General features: G+C 37.9%; 1 protein-coding gene across 1 annotated transcript in view; it reads right to left on the bottom strand.

Annotated features, from left to right (window-relative positions):
• Positions 1 to 1,256: 1,256 nt before the first annotated feature.
• The window catches only part of LOC107601224 (multidrug resistance-associated protein 1-like), a 22,845-nt gene continuing 3,641 nt past the window's right edge, over positions 1,257 to 20,460 (bottom strand). Inside the window, exons 5-34 of the mRNA XM_016293317.1 lie at positions 18,152 to 18,277; positions 18,001 to 18,062; positions 17,618 to 17,749; positions 17,299 to 17,526; positions 16,696 to 16,873; positions 16,034 to 16,195; positions 15,844 to 15,936; positions 15,562 to 15,765; positions 15,288 to 15,434; positions 15,005 to 15,092; positions 14,680 to 14,749; positions 14,530 to 14,605; positions 14,247 to 14,334; positions 13,922 to 13,991; positions 12,714 to 12,840; positions 11,915 to 12,091; positions 11,590 to 11,757; positions 11,330 to 11,507; positions 11,083 to 11,124; positions 8,559 to 8,728; positions 8,259 to 8,466; positions 5,834 to 6,144; positions 5,475 to 5,674; positions 5,210 to 5,336; positions 5,031 to 5,132; positions 3,882 to 4,028; positions 3,605 to 3,763; positions 3,304 to 3,470; positions 3,024 to 3,218; positions 1,257 to 2,855 (exon numbers count right to left, since the gene is read on the bottom strand). Of these exons, the coding sequence (XP_016148803.1) occupies positions 2,747 to 2,855; positions 3,024 to 3,218; positions 3,304 to 3,470; positions 3,605 to 3,763; positions 3,882 to 4,028; positions 5,031 to 5,132; positions 5,210 to 5,336; positions 5,475 to 5,674; positions 5,834 to 6,144; positions 8,259 to 8,466; positions 8,559 to 8,728; positions 11,083 to 11,124; positions 11,330 to 11,507; positions 11,590 to 11,757; positions 11,915 to 12,091; positions 12,714 to 12,840; positions 13,922 to 13,991; positions 14,247 to 14,334; positions 14,530 to 14,605; positions 14,680 to 14,749; positions 15,005 to 15,092; positions 15,288 to 15,434; positions 15,562 to 15,765; positions 15,844 to 15,936; positions 16,034 to 16,195; positions 16,696 to 16,873; positions 17,299 to 17,526; positions 17,618 to 17,749; positions 18,001 to 18,062; positions 18,152 to 18,277 (4,311 nt within the window). The 3' untranslated portion in view covers positions 1,257 to 2,746. The remainder of the gene's footprint in view (positions 2,856 to 3,023; positions 3,219 to 3,303; positions 3,471 to 3,604; positions 3,764 to 3,881; positions 4,029 to 5,030; positions 5,133 to 5,209; positions 5,337 to 5,474; positions 5,675 to 5,833; positions 6,145 to 8,258; positions 8,467 to 8,558; positions 8,729 to 11,082; positions 11,125 to 11,329; positions 11,508 to 11,589; positions 11,758 to 11,914; positions 12,092 to 12,713; positions 12,841 to 13,921; positions 13,992 to 14,246; positions 14,335 to 14,529; positions 14,606 to 14,679; positions 14,750 to 15,004; positions 15,093 to 15,287; positions 15,435 to 15,561; positions 15,766 to 15,843; positions 15,937 to 16,033; positions 16,196 to 16,695; positions 16,874 to 17,298; positions 17,527 to 17,617; positions 17,750 to 18,000; positions 18,063 to 18,151; positions 18,278 to 20,460) is intronic.

The following is a 20,460-nucleotide window of genomic DNA, read 5'->3' as shown; positions in this document are numbered from 1 at the left end:
GCTGATTCTTTAACTGAGATCTGAGGCGCTAAAAGAACAGACTGATTCCTCATGTCGTCAACAGTCTCATCTCAGAATACGAAGACTTGAGTAACGTTATCTTACCGTAGAGGTGTTCAGTAGGTAAATATAATGCACACTTCAGATGGTCAGAGGGTGTGCACAGCCATTTTCACCACCTCTCACTGCTGTCAAAGTGAAGATTTGTGGAAATTTGTAGTTTATTGTTGTAGATCCTGGCATAACACAGCTGCAGAACTAGTCACAATTCTACTTGAACCTTTTCAGGTTGTTACATGAATTTCTTAATTATATCAGCTCATTAAACCCTAAATTCCCATAAAGGTGAAAAGATGCATCTATTTTAAGATATTTATGATGTAAGAAAGATCCTTTAATGTTAAAAACAATGCAACATCCTTATACTGAATTTGTCTATGTATTAATACTAGTATTTTTTCCATAATCTAAAACTTTAAATCTGTATTTATGTATTTTGTACTGTTTTTTATATATATTTATAACATTTCCATGCACACTTCATGAGAGACTGTCAAACTTGAAAATGCTTTTTTTATTTTCTGGACAGCTTCAGTAAAATAAATGTTGGTAGTAGTGATCAGAAATCGTTTTCCTTCTCACTGTGACAAAACATTTTGAAAGACTGATTTCAGAAGTACAACACTGTTAAAACACTAACAAAAGGCTCTTTACAAAAATTTATTCATATTTCCCCTGTACATATAAGCCTGATTTATGAAACTAAGCACACTTAAAACTAGTGCATGTATACAAATATCAAATAATAACTTTGTTTACATACAAATCATATAAATATGTAACAAATCAGATATATATTTTTTATCATTCAAAGGGTGTCTTTGTCAGTTCCTTATATTGTTGTAGATCCTGGCATAACACAGCTGCAGAACTAGTCACAATTCTACTTGAACCTTTTCAGGTTGTTACATGAATTTCTTAATTATATCAGCTCATTAAACCCTAAATTCCCATAAAGGTGAAAAGATGCATCTATTTTAAGATATTTATGATGTAAGAAAGATCCTTTAATGTTAAAAACAATGCAACATCCTTATACTGAATTTGTCTATGTATTAATACTAGTATTTTTTCCATAATCTAAAACTTTAAATCTGTATTTATGTATTTTGTACTGTTTTTTATATATATTTATAACATTTCCATGCACACTTCATGAGAGACTGTCAAACTTGAAAATGCTTTTTTTATTTTCTGGACAGCTTCAGTAAAATAAATGTTGGTAGTAGTGATCAGAAATCGTTTTCCTTCTCACTGTGACAAAACATTTTGAAAGACTGATTTCAGAAGTACAACACTGTTAAAACACTAACAAAAGGCTCTTTACAAAAATTTATTCATATTTCCCCTGTACATATAAGCCTGATTTATGAAACTAAGCACACTTAAAACTAGTGCATGTATACAAATATCAAATAATAACTTTGTTTACATACAAATCATATAAATATGTAACAAATCAGATATATATTTTTTATCATTCAAAGGGTGTCTTTGTCAGTTCCTTAAAAAAAACTGATTGGCCTTTAAAAAACTCAGAAGGCTTAAATGATCTAGAGTGGAGGTACTGATGAATGAAACAACGTGGCGCATTCAAGCGTACATTCAACAGATATATGGTATACAGCACAGAGTGAAGCACACAGCACACAGCTCAGTAGGTACCGCCATCTCCAAGACAACCTGCCCTTAAAGAACTACTAAGATTTAGGTATCTGACCTTAAAGTGGCAAAGGATTATTCCTACTTGTTTTTAAAACATCACTCCCAACAAACCTGAAAAATAAACCCTAGTTTGAGGTTTTTATAAAGAACAATAAGTGCATTCATAATTTTTTGGTGAAATTATCACTGAGAAATAATAGTAAACAAAGATCATTAATCAAACACACCAACTAAATATATTACCAATGAAAACAGAAGGTCAGTGTAGACTCTTCTGCGTGATATTGGTAAGATGAGGCTTAAGTCGCCATTAGTGGGAGATACCCAGTAATAAATATGTTATATGATAAAATAATTTGATATAAAGAAAATAAATATTGTAACAGATTTTCTCAAACTATAAATAAAGATCAAATGAGAGCAAACAATGGCTATCTGGAGATGAAACTAGAAATTTCAAATGTGTTGCTTCTTTGATAATGAGAATAGCTTCAAATATTAACTTTGGCTCGGGGTGAAGTACCTCCTGCTCATGGAGGGATTTCCCAGCAGCTGTTTGGTCAATCAACAATTGATCACTGCATCAATGGTACACTGCACAGAGAAACTTTGTTCTTTACTCTTTCTAGTGAAACAAATGTTGCAAATATAATTGTTTTCATTACTAACAATCAACCACTAGCAGCAAAGTGTGGCTTAGTGGTAAACTGAGAAGTCTTCCAAATGAAAACGGACAACAAAAACAGCCATGAATAAATCAAACTAGTTTCAAACCTCCCAAATGTTGGCATCAAACAACCTTTAAAGCAGCATTTGCAGTGAAACCTTTCAAATGTGATTGAAAACAGAGGGCTACAGTAGCTGAGGATGCAGTGGTGTCATGTTCACACTGTGTGTGTGTGAGCTCCAGGCCCACAGAAGAAGTACCTTCAGAGTCCATGTCTCGCAAGGTCCACTCTCCAAGGGCTCTAGTCAGTGATATGTCCTGGATGAACAGAGGGCTCTTCAGCCCCTCTACTTTTCAGACCAAACCTGAGTCTTTGGCCATCTTGTAGAAAATTCCCTTCTTGGCAGTTAAATTGGACGGAGAATCAAATTCTGCCATCTGGCCTTTATCGAGAACCAGCACCCTTTTAAGAAAAAAAATGAGGGAACATTTTTAAAGTATTGTTATATAACAATTATAATATAGTGTGAGGATAGTCTTTCAATTTTATTATTATTTATATAATAGTTTTATTATTATTTCATATTTCGCTATTTGATGAAGTTTCGTTATTTAAAAAAAAAAAGTTTACCTAGTGTAGTCCATGATGGTGTTGAGACGGTGGGCGATGGTTAGAACAGTGCAGTCCTCAAACTGAGTTCTGATAGTGGACTGTATTAAATTGTCTGTCTCCAGGTCTACAGCTGCAGTGGCTTCATCCAAAACCAGAATCTTGGTCTTCCTCAGGAGAGCTCGGGCCAGGCAAACCAGCTGCCGCTGACCCAAACTGAAGCCCAGAATATCCAATCAGAAACAGTCATATCAGATGTTTATGAAATGATGAGTAAACATTGCTGAGAAGGGGTTTGTACCTGAGATTCTCTCCTCCCTCTGAACACTCATGGTTGAGTTTGTCAGGCAGGCCAGACACAAAGTTCTTGAGATGTGCGAGTTCCAGAGCTCTCCAGACCTCCTCATCAGTGTAGCCATCAAAGGGGTCCAGATTCATACGCAAGGAACCAGAGAACAGCACTGGATCCTGAGACAGAGGAAAAGGAGTTCAATTTTCATTGGCAAGTTAACTAAATCATTCTGAAAGCAATTGAACAGATTGAAAAAGATTGAGTGACTTTAAATAAATGTTTAGGTCTTAGGTGTATTTAAGTGCGGTACCTGAGGAATGATTGTGATTCTGGACCGTAGCTCATGCAGGCCCAGCTCAGCGATGTTGACTCCATCTACACAAATCTCCCCCTGAGCTGCCTCGATGATGCGGAAGAGCCCTAATGTCAATGAGGACTTTCCTGCTCCTGTCCTACCCACAATTCCCACCTAAGAAAAACACACAAATACATACATGATTAACGTTGCATGTTTATAAGGAAAAAATGTGTTTATTGATGAAGTCAAAGCTTGAGCAGATTCTGAATATTGCAATGGCTCCAGGCACCTTTTCTCCTCCCTCAATGTTGACCGAGATATCAGAAATAGCCAGCTCTAAGTCCTCTCTGTATCTCAAGCCAAAGTTGCGGATTTCAATATGACCAGTGGTCGGCCAGCCAGCAGGCAGAGTTGAGTGCTCCAACCTCCATTCAGCCTGTAAACAGAGACATTAATGCAGCATAGATCAACCACATCTCAACAATCCATCTTTAACACTGAAACCAGAAATACATGAAGTTAACTTGAAACACTTTTGGGACATTGATATGTTCTGCAGTGTGACATGCTGTAGTTCATCTAATACTATTTGAATTAGCTGACTGTTTATTACACTACCGTTTAGGGCTGGTAGGATGTTTGAAATGTTTTTGGAAAAAAAGCTCTTATGCTCAACCAGACTGCATTTATTTGACCACAAATACAGTGAAAACAGCAATTTTGTGAAATATTTGTAACAATTTCAAATAACTTTTCTATTATGATATAATTTAAAGTGTAATTTATTCCTGTGATGCAAAGCTGAATTTTCATAAGCCATTACTCCAGTCTTTAGTGTCACATGATCCTTAGATATCTTTGTGTGTGTGTGGACTGAGATACTGTATATACAGTCACTTTTGATCAATTTAATGCATCCTTGCTGAATAAAAGTATAAACATTTGAATGTTAGTATAAATAATCAAATTTTTATAAAGTGTACGTAATCATTTAAATAAAAAAAAAACAATTTTAAAAAATCACTTTTAAAAACTCATTTGTCAAACTGCCGGTCCATTTAAATTTAACAAGTGAAGAAAAAAAGTTTATTAGAAATAGTAAAAAAAAAAAAAAAAAACCTTGTCCAGTGGTCAGCATACCAAATAGAAAAAAGATCAGCTACAAGATCACGTTTCATAAATTAATACAAATTATAGCCTAAAATCCTGATGTTGGCAAAGAAAAAGTCCATGGAGACGTCAAATATATTACCGAAATCTCCGGAAACTAGTGCCACATTTTGTGGACATATACTATCCCCCACCCCTCCATGTGTGCTAAATATCCTCATCTCTCTAGTACAGTGTGAGATAAGGGAGGAAGCAGGGCTAATCACAGATTGGACTCTACACAAGAACAGAATGAACACACACACAATTTGCCTGCTGGTGCACTGACCTCTTTTTCTGTGTCTCCATATTCCTTTACCCTCTCCACTGCCACTATGTTAGTCTCCACCTCAGAGGACATCCGCACCAGCCAGTTCAAAGATGTTGTGACCTGTGAGAAATACGGAACTAGTAAGGATTCGGATGTACATTTGGTCTGTATCTCATCATTTTAGAAGTTAGACTGACCTGCAGCGCATAAGAGATGGACAGTCCCATGATACCTGGACTCAGACTGTCCCTGGCCATCACTGCAAAAAGCGCTGCAAATGCCACAATACAGTTGCCCACAAACTCTAACCTCACTGCCAGCCATCTGCAGAGGCACAAAGACACACACAAATCATCAGCTTTCCAAAAAACAAGACACTACTATATCAAACTTAATGACACCTAATAGACCTAAACCAGGGGAAAAAAAAAAAAAACCTGGTGATCTTCTGCGAATTCTCACCGGTTGGCTACAATGCTGGGGAAATAAGCTTTTTGGTTGAGGTCCACTCTTCCGTCACTCTCTCTGATGAAGCGTTGCTGCTCTCCAAATGCTCTGATCACACTGGTGCCCAGCAGCGTCTCGTTGAAGTGTGTGTAGACAGGAGAGCGGCTCACAGACTCCAGTCGTTTCAGTTGCCGAGAGGACGCCACGTAGAAACGCTAATAGAGACAAAAAGGCAAATGTCAGAGCAGCAACCACCATTACTACACTTACACTGAAGTTTTAGATCTTGAACCATTTCTATCTAAATGTGTTTTAGCCTAAAGAATTACTAACCTTTCCTTTCAAGCAGCTGCATGGTAAAATAACTGACTGACCTGTACAAAGAAGTAAAGCAGGCCCAGCGGAGGGATGATGATAGCCACCAGCGGTGTGGCGATGAGGATGACAGCACATGAACCCAGCACATTAAACATGGAGCCCATGAACATTTTTATGATGCTAGGGATGACCGAGTCAATGGTGTCCGTCTCTTTGGCAAAGCGGTTGACCAGGTTGCCACTGGGTGTGCGTTCGAAGAAAGACATGGGCGATCTCAGGACATTGTAGAGCATCGTCTGGTGCAGGTAGCGGGAGGCTAAGATCCCACCAACAGACACCGCTACAGAATAGCAGAACACTGCAATGCCTGTCAGAGAGAAAATGGAAAAGAAAAAGAGAAATCTGGCTTTTCAGAATCAAACTGGTTACTGGACAAATATGCTAAAATATTAATAAATTAAAAAATACATAAATACATAAAAATAACTACATGTAGGTATAGTAAAGGGTTAGTTCACCCAAAAATTAAAATTAGTCCATAAATTACTCACACTCAAGTCATCCTAGGTGTATATGACTTTCTTCTTTCAGACGAATCCAGTTGGAGTTATATTAAAAATTGTCTTTGATCTATCAAGCCGTTTAATGCCACTCAGTGGGTGTTGCATGCATCAGTCCAAAAGCAGTTAAATAAAATGCGCCCATCCATAAAAAATTGTCTCACACGGCTCCGAGGGTGAACAAAGGCCTCCTGTAGTGAATCGATGCGTTTTTGTAAGAAAAATAGCCATATTCAAAATGTAATAATCCCTTTAATGTAGCTTGCGCTCACTGTTGTACACAGAAGCACCTGCGGGCGGATGATGTATGAGGTCAGCGCTGCGCATGAGCCAGTGAGTCTCGTGAAAACCAACGTTTGTTAACAGGAGCAAAGGAAGCAAAGTTTCCTTACTTTAACAAAGGAAAACCAGTCTCTTCTTGGCTTATATCGAAATCCTCCGACATTCTTCTTTACAAATCCTCGTTTTGTACTTCTAATAAGTGACCGTTGTTTAGTTTTGATCTCTCCCCTGCGCTTGTCACTTCTGAGCAGCGCATGCACTCAAGCGTACATTCAACAGATATATGGTATACAGCACAGAGTGAAGCACACAGCACACAGCTCAGTAGGTACCGCCATCTCCAAGACAACCTGCCCTTAAAGAACTACTAAGATTTAGGTATCTGACCTTAAAGTGGCAAAGGATTATTCCTACTTGTTTTTAAAACATCACTCCCAACAAACCTGAAAAATAAACCCTAGTTTGAGGTTTTTATAAAGAACAATAAGTGCATTCATAATTTTTTGGTGAAATTATCACTGAGAAATAATAGTAAACAATGATCATTAATCAAACACACCAACTAAATATATTACCAATGAAAACAGAAGGTCAGTGTAGAGCCATGTGAGACACTTTTTTTTATGAATGGGCGCATTTTAATTAAGTGCTTTTGGACTGATGCATGCAACGCCCGCTGAGTGCCATGAAACAGCTTGAAAGATCAAAGACGATTTTTAATAGAACTCTGACTGGATTCGTCTGAAAGAAGAAAGTCATATACACCTATGATGACTTGAGGGTGAGTAATTTATGGGCTCATTTTCATTTTTGGGTGAACTAACCCTTTAATGACAAAAAAATTATATAGAAGGATGCCGAGTTGCATAAAAATGCATTACATTAAAACATTCTTAAGGGGCAATTTAACATTTATTTTAAATAAAAACACTTCACACACAATATTGACATTAAATACTCAATATTTTACCTTAAAATTTAAAAAATATTATGAAAATACCATCATGAGTAATCGCAGCTATATATCACCTATGAAATTGAGATGGTATTTAAAAAAAATATATATATATATTTTAGTGGATTTTGGAAGGTATTCCAATGATGTAATATTGTATTTAGAAAAAGAAAAACGTTGGCAAACCAAGAAAAATGTTTTATTACAAGTTCTAACCAACAGTGACCATATGCCTTGAAACTTCACTGTTAGTTTATGGAGCTTTGGTGTACCAACTTTTTCCTTTTTGTGATTTTTGCAGTTGCTAACTCTCACTGAGATTTCTGCCTGCTGGATGTGTGCACTTATAATTTCTGCCGAACTGTTGATTCCAATCGAAATATTTACTGTTAACTGAAATATTCATGTTAAACTGCAGCGCCCAAAACATAAGCCCTGTTAAGGCAATGCATTTCTTTTACATAATTGTACAATTCAATAAGGTTTTTGATTTCAAAGACTTTTTGTACAATACATAACTTTGGAATATGCATTGATCCATGTAACTACAAGCTAATCTAAAATCTTGGTTGAGGAGGCTATGTAACCTTGAATACAAGTTTTCGTATTAAAAGCAAGTTTTCAGGAATTTAAAATCTAAATATATGCAATAACACACAACAACATGACTGTCCCTTAAATCACCTTGTGTGAGTCCGAGGGCTCCATACACCCCTAAACGCATCTCACTGTTGGGCTGTGTGTTATTGATAACAGGGTCATCTGTCCAGAGACTGAGCCAGTAGTTTGAGCCCAGAGAGGACAGATGATGACAGAAGAACAGAAAGATACTGAAGATGGACAGGGGCAAGCCGATAGCCTTCATGTACTCCCAAAACACAGACAGCTTCACCTGCACAACACACAACATTCACTAAATCTCAAAATCAGATGGAAATAGGAACCATGATCTCGCATCCTAACATAGAGATGGCTGACTCATACCCTGCCAGTGTTGGCCTTGTCAGCCTCAGTCAGTCGGGCAGCTTCTGTGGATTTGGCCTTCTTTGCGGCCGCAACATCATTGGGTTCAGTTTTCTCTGGGGTTTTACTTGTGCCCGCTGCATTAAGAGAGATCTGACTCTGCCTACAGGACACAGAGATAGAGCAGGCTAGCAAATAATGTCAAAAAATTATTAGTCCATGATTTAAATGTTAAATGGTTGTTACATATAAGACAGGGTCTTTATCAACCATAACAAAAGTCATTTTTAGTGTCTAGCACAAATGAGTGAATGATGCAGTAAGTTTACATGGTTTTGTTCTTGTTTTTTATCTGTCAAACTGATGGACGGCATTTGGATTGACTGATTCAACAACTCGTGATTTGGTCACTATGTTTCTCAAGCTCACAAATTAAATTATCAGTGAATAACCAATTAAATTTCCACCTGTGTGCTCTGATTGGCCAGCTATCCAGTGTGTTGTGATTGGCTGAATACCTCAAGCGTGTGACAGAAATGTTACGCCCCTTACCATACTGTGTTTCCATCATACAGTCTATGGTTTCCATGTGTGGTTTCCATGTTCCATGCGATGAGACAAAACCAATAAAACCCATTACAAACGAGGCAATTGTTGCATCCAGCGGGGACATAATTATTGATTATAATGACTTATACTGTGTTTTTACGCTTTGCGTTGCGTATTGCGCCGCGTAAACATAAAACCATGTCTGCATTTGTGATCGGAGAAATGACAAACAATAAGCGCTACTCTACACTGCTCAAACTCGCGTTTGGATCATCAGTGGCAAATCCTTTCAATATAAAAAACGTACTTACAGGCTGTGAGTCAGAAGCGCCAGACTGTCCTTGCAAAGTTGGAACTGCCCCACTTTAAAGAAACATTATGTCCTCTTTTGGAAGGCCAAACAAAGTAGTTTCGCTTTCACAACGAAACACACAGCGGCTTGAGTGAGTGGCACCTGGCGGATTCGACAAAGGAGGCTTGCGGCAACCACATGTGACGACCCCGGGCTGGACTCTGCTTCGTCCATGGTAAAAGCCGAAGTTGATGTTTTTCCTCAGTGACCAGCACGGATCAGCTCTAGGCATGACAAAGCGGATATCGTCCTCTTTTGGAAGACCAAACTAAGTAGTTTCGCTTTCACAATGAAACACACAGCATATCCACAACATGGCGGCGGCGGCAACAATACTACAGCGAGAATAAAAGTTACGCCTTCTTTCTTTACGTGAACATTTGGGTGGCGTTATGCAAATATTCCCACACAGTGACATAGACATGTGGGGGCGTGTTTAAATGAGGCGTTTTAGAAGGGCATGGACAAGTCTTAACTTTTATAAAGAATATCTCTTTGGATTTGAGACTTTAGTCTTTGCAACTTTACAGATCTTCTTTATGCACCAAGAGCTTGTAACACTCCAAAGAGAAAGGAAAAATTGAAAATCGCATTATATGACCCCTTTAAAGGTTGAAGCCATTCACAGTGCTCCATTCTAACAAAAATGATGAATGTAGATGTCCTGCACAGACTACAAAGACATTTCGCTGGGTCTCTTAAATGAAATTATCTTATTTATAAATATCAAGTTTAAATATCATTTCTATTTCAAATAAATGTTTTTCTTTTGAACTTTCGATTCAAAGAATACAAAAAAAATAATAATAATTCACTTGAGCACCAAATCAGCATATTAAAATGATTTCTGAAGGATCATGTGAATTCAGCTTTGCCGTCACAGAAATAAATTACATTTTAAAATAGAAAAAAAAGAGTTATTTTAAATAGTAATTTTTCCACAATATTACTTATTTTCAGTTCTTATTTTGGTAACACTTTACTTAAAGCCTTTATGTACTGTATAATGCATTATAAAGGGTTAGTGAATGGTATAATACATTATAATTATTCATCTTGTCATAAATAATTACAACCGAATTTAAAATGCATAGTGTAACAATGAATTGATAAGTGTTATAAATGTATTAACTGTGGTTACAATTATTTATGAGATTGTAGAAAGCATTATAAGCTGCTCTACAAGGCATAATTAAATGTATTATAACTTCTTTTATAATGCATTATGCATGAAGGCTTTGTTTTTTTTATTCATTGATGTTTTGATCAAATAAATGCAGTCTTGGTGTGAATAAGAGACTTTAAACAGTAGTGCATTTTCTCAAAAAGAGTCATACATTAATTATGTAGTAAAACTCACATCATTGCATGGCTCTCAAGTGAGCTGAGATGGGGTCCAATTCGATTACTGTGAAAAGGGGTACCATTTACTCCATCAAAATGAAGCGCAGTGCAAGGATGTGTAAAAGGTCAATCTAAGGGTTGTGAGGTCCAATAGTAATGAAGTGGGAAAATACTAAAACAACTCTGTGTGCACCTCAAATATTTCAGGCCTCAGACCAGGATAATAAGCCCTATTCTAACATGCAGTACAGGCAGGCCTATTCAAATGATATGGCCCGGGGACCAATTACACCCTCAAACCTTCAGATTTCCCTTTTTCGTCCTCTGCCTCCCCTCCCTCCTCTGAAGAGCCAAAAGAGGGGACACAACAAATGAACAAATGGAGATGAAAACACAGACATACAGATCAAAAAAAGGATCACTAGACACGGATTATTTTGGAAAAAAGATCACACACAATGTGAACAATAGTAATCATTTAGAGGAAACGGCTATGTGAAAGGACAGACGCATGAAAGAAGTTCAGATATGAGGAGGCCAGCCTCACCTCCCACTGACTCCTCCTGCTCTGTGTTGGTGTAGGTACGCAGGAACTCAGCGAAAGCACCCTGTCTGCCCAGCAGCTCAGTGTAAGAGCCCATCTCTGTGATTTCCCCATCCACCATCACCAAGATCAGGTCAGCCTGGGGCAGGAAGCTCAGCCCGTGGGTCACCAGAACCCGAGTCTGAAAGAGTACCATGTGTGATGTGAAATGTCCATAAGAGATGTATACATATTTGGATAATACATGGCTAAAATGGCCTTACTCTGCCCTGTAGCAACCCCTGAGGTCCGATGACCTTCTCAAAGATGTGTTTTCCCACATGAGCATCCACAGCGGAGAGTGGGTCATCCAGCAGATACACTGCACAGTTGCAGTAGATAGCCCTGGCCACACTCACCCGCTGTTTCTGACCTCCAGACAGATTCACGCCCTAAAATGACAATGTCACATTAACCCAACTGACTGCTATTTAAATAATGTCAGATTGTTGCATTAAAAGCAGTCTGTGACACCATGCAGCATTAACCTTCAATGTATCGTGCTTGTTTATGACAAAGTGTAAGAATCTTTTTAAAATCTTTATTTACCTTCTCCCCAATCTCTGTCAAGTCTCCTCCAGGTAGGATCTCCAGGTCTGGTAGGAGAGCACAAGCCTCTACCACCTTCTGGTACCAGCTGTCTTTTGCGTCCCGTCCAAACAAAATGTTGTCTTTGAGAGTGGTGTTTTGGATCCAGGCCTGCTGAGGCACGTAAGCCACAGAGCCCTGAAAAACATCAGATACTCAATGCATTTCTTTATCATCCTATTATCAATGTTATCCAAATACACAGTGGGCCCAAAATTCTTGGACCGCTTTGAAAAACTGATATTTTTCTTTCATACTGTTCTTAAGCTTCAGCTTTAACTTTAAATGTCTTTAAGGCATTGTTGTTAATAAATCAAAACAAAGAAAGGTATTGGCATGGGATATTGATCATGTGACAGTCAGATGTTCTTGCATTCACAGAAGCACAAGACGCTTTTTGGCACATCTTCAAATCATGTGGAGTTGACGCCAATCAAGGAACAAACCTTGACAAAAAAAATACTAAGACGTTACAAAATCCGTTATGCTGTTATGCTGCTAATATAATGAAATTATGTAATATAAAAGCCATGAATATTTTATACAAAAAAAATATATAGTAAATTATATTTTATACATAATAAAATATTAAATTATAATTGAAAATCTAGTGGTCTGAAATGTTTGAGCCCCAGTGCAAACAGTACATAATCTATTTAACTTAAATACAACAAAGCACTTAACTCGAAGAGCCACTGTTTCCACACAAAATAATTTCAGGCAACCTTGCAATAAAGAAGCACATAGCTTGTGTCTGTACCTTAATCGAGACAGATCCTTCTTGCTTCTGCATCTCTCCCAGCAAAGCTGAAAGCAGAGAGGATTTCCCTGAACCCACGTGCCCTACCACAGCAACAAGCGCCCCCTCAGGGATACGCACATTAATCCTGAAGAGACAGAAAGACGCGCTGAGACACGAACAGATACAAACAACAACAAACAGTTCAAGCAACATGTGGGCAGAGGCGGCAAAGAATTCATTCATTCATTCGGATTTCTTAATTCACTTCATTGTTGATTGCAGATTTCGAGCAAATCCTTCAGAGTGTACTGATAGAATTGTACTCAGAGTGAACAATAATGCAAGTCAAATTACACAGTTCAATGCATGATTTGAAGTAAATGAGATGGAAATGAAATAAATGAAATTAAGCTACGATTGAAAGCAATTCAGCATTCCCAAATTTCATTCTCCCTCTCATTAATATCAGTGGAGATTCACCAGATTACATTTCCTCTGGCGATTGATACTCTCCTGTATCGGGGTTCATGCACATGTACTTGCCTGTAACGTCCTCAGTAGCCTGTTTCACTGGTTCTGCTCTATGTAACCGCAATATTAATGTCAATGCTAAAAGTCATTTTGATGCCTTGAAAATAATAACAACAACAACAACATTTGTGAAGAGTACATAGGGCTGGGAATTGATAACGGATATTAAAAATCAAATGATTTTCATGACGTTCTGTTACATTAATGGTTCTTGAATGTTTTCTAATGTGGGCAGAAACAGTACTGAAATACTGTAAACTGAGGCATTTATTGCCTAATAAATAGACTTTTGCATTGTTGCTGTTGCATACAACAATAAAAATATTGTATGACCGGTATAGTCCTATTCAAATGGCAAACAAATGACTAATCAGTCTTATGTTAGACTGACAGGTTGTTTAAGTTAAAGTAACACATTCTAAAAATAGTTTTTTGTAACAAATTGTACTATTTTTTTGTATAATATAATTGTAATCATTGTTATAAAAAAATGTGTTGTTTGTGTTTAGTTTTGATTAATTGTTGAGGGAAATTGGTGCTTCTTTAAAAGTAATCAAATAGTTGTACATGGAATCGTTCATCAGAATCGTGAAATTTCGTACAATTCCCATCCCTTGTACTCTATAACACTGAAAAAAAAGGCTATTTATTGGATCATGTGGTATCTCTTTTACACGCAAAGAAAACGGTGTTACCTCTTCAAAGTAGGGGAGTCGTCTTTAGACCAGCTAAAAGCTCCGTCCACAATCCTGATGCTGTCAGGAGCTGAATGAGCAGGAAACAACAATGAAGTCTCTTAAGTGAACATCAAAACACACGGGATGTCTTTAAACCCACAGATCTACTGAACAGCTGCTACTCTCTCATACAATGCTGTTTTATGTCTGTCTGTGGAAACAGTTTGGGGACTGGAATGCTTTGCGAGTCAAACACGCATAGCATACAAAAAAATACATGCCACAGAATATGGCACATTTGTTTAATTCCAGATTTGAACTGCTTGTGAATCACTCGACTCACATGCAGTGATGGCTGGCCGCTCCACATTGTCTTCATCCAACTCCTCATGGGACAGAAATACACGCAGACGCTTCATAGACACACTGGCCTGATGGAAGCAATACATTTCATAGTCATAAAAAATTGAAATCAGATGACAAGTTCCTGGATTTCCGTGTTAACCGTGCTATCCTTCTTGATCCCATCACAAGTGGCCAAAAAAACGTTTGAACTTATATCACATTCTAAGGTTCACATTTAATTCAATGTTTTTTAAAAAAAGAAAGAGAGAGAAAGGTAATACCTGCACCATGCTGCTAATGACCATGGAATCGTTCATCAGAATCGTGAAATTTCGTACAATTCCCATCCCTTGTACTCTATAACACTGAAAAAAAAGGCTATTTATTGGATCATGTGGTATCTCTTTTACACGCAAAGAAAACGGTGTTACCTCTTCAAAGTAGGGGAGTCGTCTTTAGACCAGCTAAAAGCTCCGTCCACAATCCTGATGCTGTCAGGAGCTGAATGAGCAGGAAACAACAATGAAGTCTCTTAAGTGAACATCAAAACACACGGGATGTCTTTAAACCCACAGATCTACTGAACAGCTGCTACTCTCTCATACAATGCTGTTTTATGTCTGTCTGTGGAAACAGTTTGGGGACTGGAATGCTTTGCGAGTCAAACACGCATAGCATACAAAAAAATACATGCCACAGAATATGGCACATTTGTTTAATTCCAGATTTGAACTGCTTGTGAATCACTCGACTCACATGCAGTGATGGCTGGCCGCTCCACATTGTCTTCATCCAACTCCTCATGGGACAGAAATACACGCAGACGCTTCATAGACACACTGGCCTGATGGAAGCAATAAATTTCATAGTCATAAAAAATTGAAATCAGATGACAAGTTCCTGGATTTCCATGTTAACCGTGCTATCCTTCTTGATCCCATCACAAGTGGCCAAAAAAACGTTTGAACTTATATCACATTCTAAGGTTCACATTTAATTCAATGTTTTTTAAAAAAAGAAAGAGAGAGAAAGGTAATACCTGCACCATGCTGCTAATGACCATGGGCAACATATTAAGAGGGAAGCGCAGGATGTTGAACAAGGCCAGGGAAACGAATGCCTTCTGTGCATCCAAAATATTATGTTCATCCATTAACACATATACTGCGAATGTGGAAAGGGCAACCTTTGTAAAAGAGACAAGATGACAAGAGCAAACGTCACTGCACAACCATAAGGTAGCATCAAAAAAAGAAAGTGGGCATAATGATGAAAAAGCCCATGCAGGACTAGAACTCAAAGGCACCACCTACCAAAAATGGTGCGCAGACCCAAGTAAAGGTGGACACAGCACCAAGGTAAGCAGTCTTCTTCAGCACACGCAATTCACTCTCTCGGATGGCAGAAACTTTGTCTTTGAATGCCAGTTCCCATGCGTAGAGTTTAAGGACTTTAATGCCATTCAGTACCTCATTCATAAGCTTGATCCTATTGTCCTTGCTTTTCATTTGGGCAACCTGTGGGTGAGTGTGTCAGATTAACAAAGACGAACTAATTAACAAAATTGCCTGCTGAGCAGGATAAGAGGTACAAACCTGGTAGGTTTTAGTTTTCATGGCAATGACTGCATTTACAGGAACCATCAGCACCATCACAGCAACTCCAGCAAGCACAGAAGGACCCAGATTCTTATAACAAAAGAGCAAAAAAATTAATAAAAACAGGTATTAGTGATGTGCAATTAAATGAGCATACAAGCCAAGACACCTTTGTGTAGGCACATACCTGCCACAGGAAGTAAAGGGCCAGGATAACCTGCAAAGGTGCTGACCAAATCATGTTGATATAGGTGATGAGGTCCATAAAACGCTGAGCATCTACAGACATCAGATTCACAATCTCTCCGACAGTGGATGTTCGTCGGGCAGCATTGGTAATGACCAAGGCCTTGACAAAATGAAGGGAAATATTATAAATCACTACACTACCATTCATTTATTTACTTTTTTAATTTAAATTAATTTAAATAAAATTTTTAAAAAAGTAAAGAAATGTGTTACTTTATTCAGCAAGGATGCATTAACTTGATCAAAAGTGACAGCAATAGACATTTATAGTATACAGCTTTGCCATCACATGAACAAAATACATTTTACAATATATTACACAACAAAAAATTTAAATTATTTTCTTGATCAAACAAATGCAGCCTTGGTGAGCATGTTGTTCATTCACCAACACATTTTCAAAAAAACATAAAAAAAAAATCTTACTGACCCCAAACTTTTGAATTGTACTGTATATAAACTTTAAAAGTCATATTCATTAAAAAACATGGCAAATTCACACTTGACATGCATTTTTTGCAGTTTTTTGAACCTCAGAATGTGCATGAACACTGCATTACTCCATGTTACAGACATTTGAGCAATCAAAAGTCCACTTACTTTCCTGTACACGGCACCAACAATGGCCGTACGTAACCTCATGCCTGTCACAAAGCAAACGTGGAAATATTTCTGCAGAATGAGGGTTTGCACGCAGGTACAAACGAACAGCAGGGTGGTGTAGAAGTAGCCATGCCAAGTGGGGGCACTTGAATCATTCACAAACTGGATCAGTAGCCTAAGATAAAAAAAAGACCGAACTCACACGAGTATAAATTAACATGCAGTTCTTCTGGATTTAAGTGCAAGAAAAGTGGGCAAACTGGATAAAGGCTCACTGCCGAGACTTCAGGTGTTATTTTCAAAGGATTAGAGAGGATTTAAACATGGTCTAGTGCACAATTTGATGGCACAACTTCTCAGCATGCCAAAACTAACTCTTCACTGGAGCTCTTTTAAGAGTCACAGCTGTTGTTTTGACAGAGTGGCCTTCACACAGAGCTAGTGGCCTAGTTAGTCATTTCCAACCACATGACTGTGAAAAGGCAGAGGGCACACTTGCACTTTCCCCTGCAGAGAACTACTGCTTCTGAACTCAGCGCAGATGGGAATAATCGCACATGTAAAAAAGAAAAAGATGATTCTGATGCTGTATATTCATACCTGAGAATCTCTGGCCCAACAAACATCAGGATGTCATGAATAATCTTATACAGAGAGCTGACGAGAAAGTATGGTCCAAAGGTTCGGCAGAGCGCGCAGAAAAGGGATGGCTCGCCAGTTTTCTGAAGGGTTTTTGCAAGCAAAATCTCAGACTCTTCTATTGGTTGTCCATCCTTCTTTTCTCCCTTTGCTGCTCTTTTTGGGGAGTAGAGTGTCTTATCTACGGGCCTAACAAAAAAAGCATAACCCAATCAGAGGATTAGTCATTTTTGTAGCAAGTTGTCTACTTGAGAAAAAAAAGTGACTTCTCACTTCTGACCTTTTGACCTTGTTGCATTCCTGGTCCCAGCGGCGCACCAGCTGTGGCACCACTCTTTGAGACTTATCCTCCGTGTTGAGCGACCACAGATCCTTCTCTTCCAGAGGCCTTTTATAACCAGTCACCATCAATCTATGAGGAAACAAGAGGAACATACATCAAGAAAAAACATCCAGCAAAAGGATAAAAGCATAAGCAAAAAGTGAAGGCTTCTTCAAAAAGGATATTTTACCCAATACAGACAGTAGAGAGAAGATAGAAATTGATGGGATGAATGGGATCAAGAAATTACATGAGCCAGAATAAACCTTCTAGATTTTTGTTGTGCAAAATTCTTTTTTTAAAGAAAGAGTGATAGAGATGCAGTCATTTATTTTGCTCACCCTGTGATCCACCAGAAAGTGATTCTGGACAGGAATGAAGCTCCCGACTCTGGACATGGATTCTGTACAAAAACATTCACAGCACTGGCCATCAATTCAACATTCATATAATACGGCATTCCTCTACCTTCTTTAAGTAAAGTTCACTAACCGAGTCTTTGACAGCCTGTGAAAAGAGTGGAGGCTGGTCGGACAAGCAGGCCAGGATCAGGGAGATGAGCAGCATGGTGTAATATATGTAGAAGGTGGTATATTTGAACACATTCACACTGGCAGGCTGAAAGGAAAGACCAAACAACACTTTAAGGGTTTTCTCCCATTTCAAACAAACCTGATTTGTTTTTGTTTTTTATCTGTACTTTAGAACTGACTGTCCTTTTGCAATTGATGAAATATGATCTGTTTATCCAGTTTGTTCAATATCCTGTACAGGTGCATCTCAAAAAATTAGAATATCGTGAAAAAGTTCATGGTTTTTGGTAACTTATTTCAAAAAGTGAAACTTTCATATATTCTAGATTCATTACAAAAGTGTTATTATTTCAAAAGTTTTTTTGTTTTAATTTTGATGATTAGAGCTTACAGCTAATGAAAGTCAAAAATCCAGTGTCTCAAAATATTAGAATATTTACATTTGAGTTTCATTAAATGACCATCCCTACAGTGTAAAAATGTAAAAGATTGGATGACCAATAATTTTCTCCTATTAAACTTGGATAAGACAGAGATATTACTTATTGGACCAAAAGACAGTACACCGAATCTCGTGGATTACAATTTGCAACTAGACGGATGTACGGTTACTTTCTCTACAGTCAAAAATCTGGGTGTTATATTAGATAGCAACTTGTCTTTTGAAAATCATATTTCCCATGTTACAAAAACAGCATTCTTCCATCTTAGAAACATTGCCAAGTTACGAAACATGATACCTGTTTCTGATGCAGAAAAGCTAGTTCATGCATTCATGACCTCTAGACTGGACTATTGTAATGCACTGCTAGGTGGTTGTCCTGCATCTTCAATAAACAAGCTACAGGTAGTCCAAAATGCAGCGGCTAGAGTCCTTACCAGGTCAAGAAAACCTTTTAGTACTCAGTCGCTCCACTCGTATACCGTTCATGCTCATCGGAACAGCAAAGTCCACTCAAAAATTGAGCCGACAGGAAACATCGATGTAGTACAGTATTGTTTCTGTCTGCAATAGCCCTACTATGTTGTAACATGGTGTGGTATATGGGCAACTCTGGTAACGCTGCCCTCTCATTCACTGATCTGCTAACCGTTATGTTATGCTCACGTGTTCTGATAATAATAGCTTTCTAAGACTAAACATTATTTGGATAATATCTGGATATATAATGGATAAATATCTTAACCCTACTGTTAGACCTACCTAAAAAACTAAAAAGCAATTTATTTAATTCGAAGGCCTGTCGTTATTTTTTATTTGTGCTATCATTATTAATTTCTTTATTTGTTCTTATTTTATTACTGACTGCTTACTTGTCATTTTTTATTCAATTAAAAGTTTGAAATCAAGCTATCTCGTGCTACTGCACCAATTACCCCACTGTAAAATAAAAATAAAAAACACTGAGTGAGCAAATATTTGTGAGATAGCTAGTTATAATGGTAATTAAATCATGTTTACATATGAATAAAAGCCAACATTAAAATCTGTCATATAAATTGGTCTCTTCAGTAGAAATTAGCCTACTGATTGCCACCATTGATGGCCAAAAATGTTTAATATTAAAAGTATCTGTATGACATTATATTCTGCAGTTTGCTGTTGTACCGAGTATCTATACTTTTCAAATTATCATATCAAAGTTAGAAATTCAAATATTGTGACAAAATGTATTTTGTAGGGTGCCACAAGTTTGTTAAAATTTCCAAAGGGTGCCGCGACTTAAAAAAAGGTTGGGAAACACTGGTCTAGAAGACGATCACTGACACCCTCCACAAAGAGGGTAATTCACAGAAGGTCATTACTGAAAAGGGTGGCTGTTCACAGAGTGCTGTATCAAAGCATATTAAATGCAAAGTTGACTGGAAGGAATAAATTGGGTAGGAAAAGGTGCACAAGCAACAGGGATGACTGCAAGCTTGAGAATACTGTCAAGCAAAGCCGATTCAAACACTTGGGAGTGCTTCACAAGGAGTGGACTGAAGTTGGAGTCAGTGCATCAACAGTCACCACACTCAGACGTCTTCAGGAAAAGGGCTACCCAAGCCACTTCTGAAACAGAAACAACGTCAGAAGCATCTTCCTGGGGCTAGGGAGAAAAAGAACTGGACTGTTGCTCAGTGGTCCACAGTCCTCTTTTCAGATGAAAGTAAATTTTGCATTTCATTTGGAAATCAAGGTCTGGAGTTTGGAGTCTGGAGGAAGACTGGAGAGGCACAAAATCCAAGCTGCTTGAAGTCCAGTGTGAAGTTTCTGAAGTCAGTGAT

Source organism: Sinocyclocheilus grahami, unplaced genomic scaffold (assembly GCF_001515645.1).
Source record: "Sinocyclocheilus grahami isolate Dianchi unplaced genomic scaffold, SAMN03320097.WGS_v1.1 scaffold302.1, whole genome shotgun sequence".
NCBI lineage: Eukaryota > Metazoa > Chordata > Actinopteri > Cypriniformes > Cyprinidae > Sinocyclocheilus > Sinocyclocheilus grahami.
Note: the sequence above shows the minus strand (reverse complement) of the source record. Positions and strands in the feature narration are given on the sequence as shown.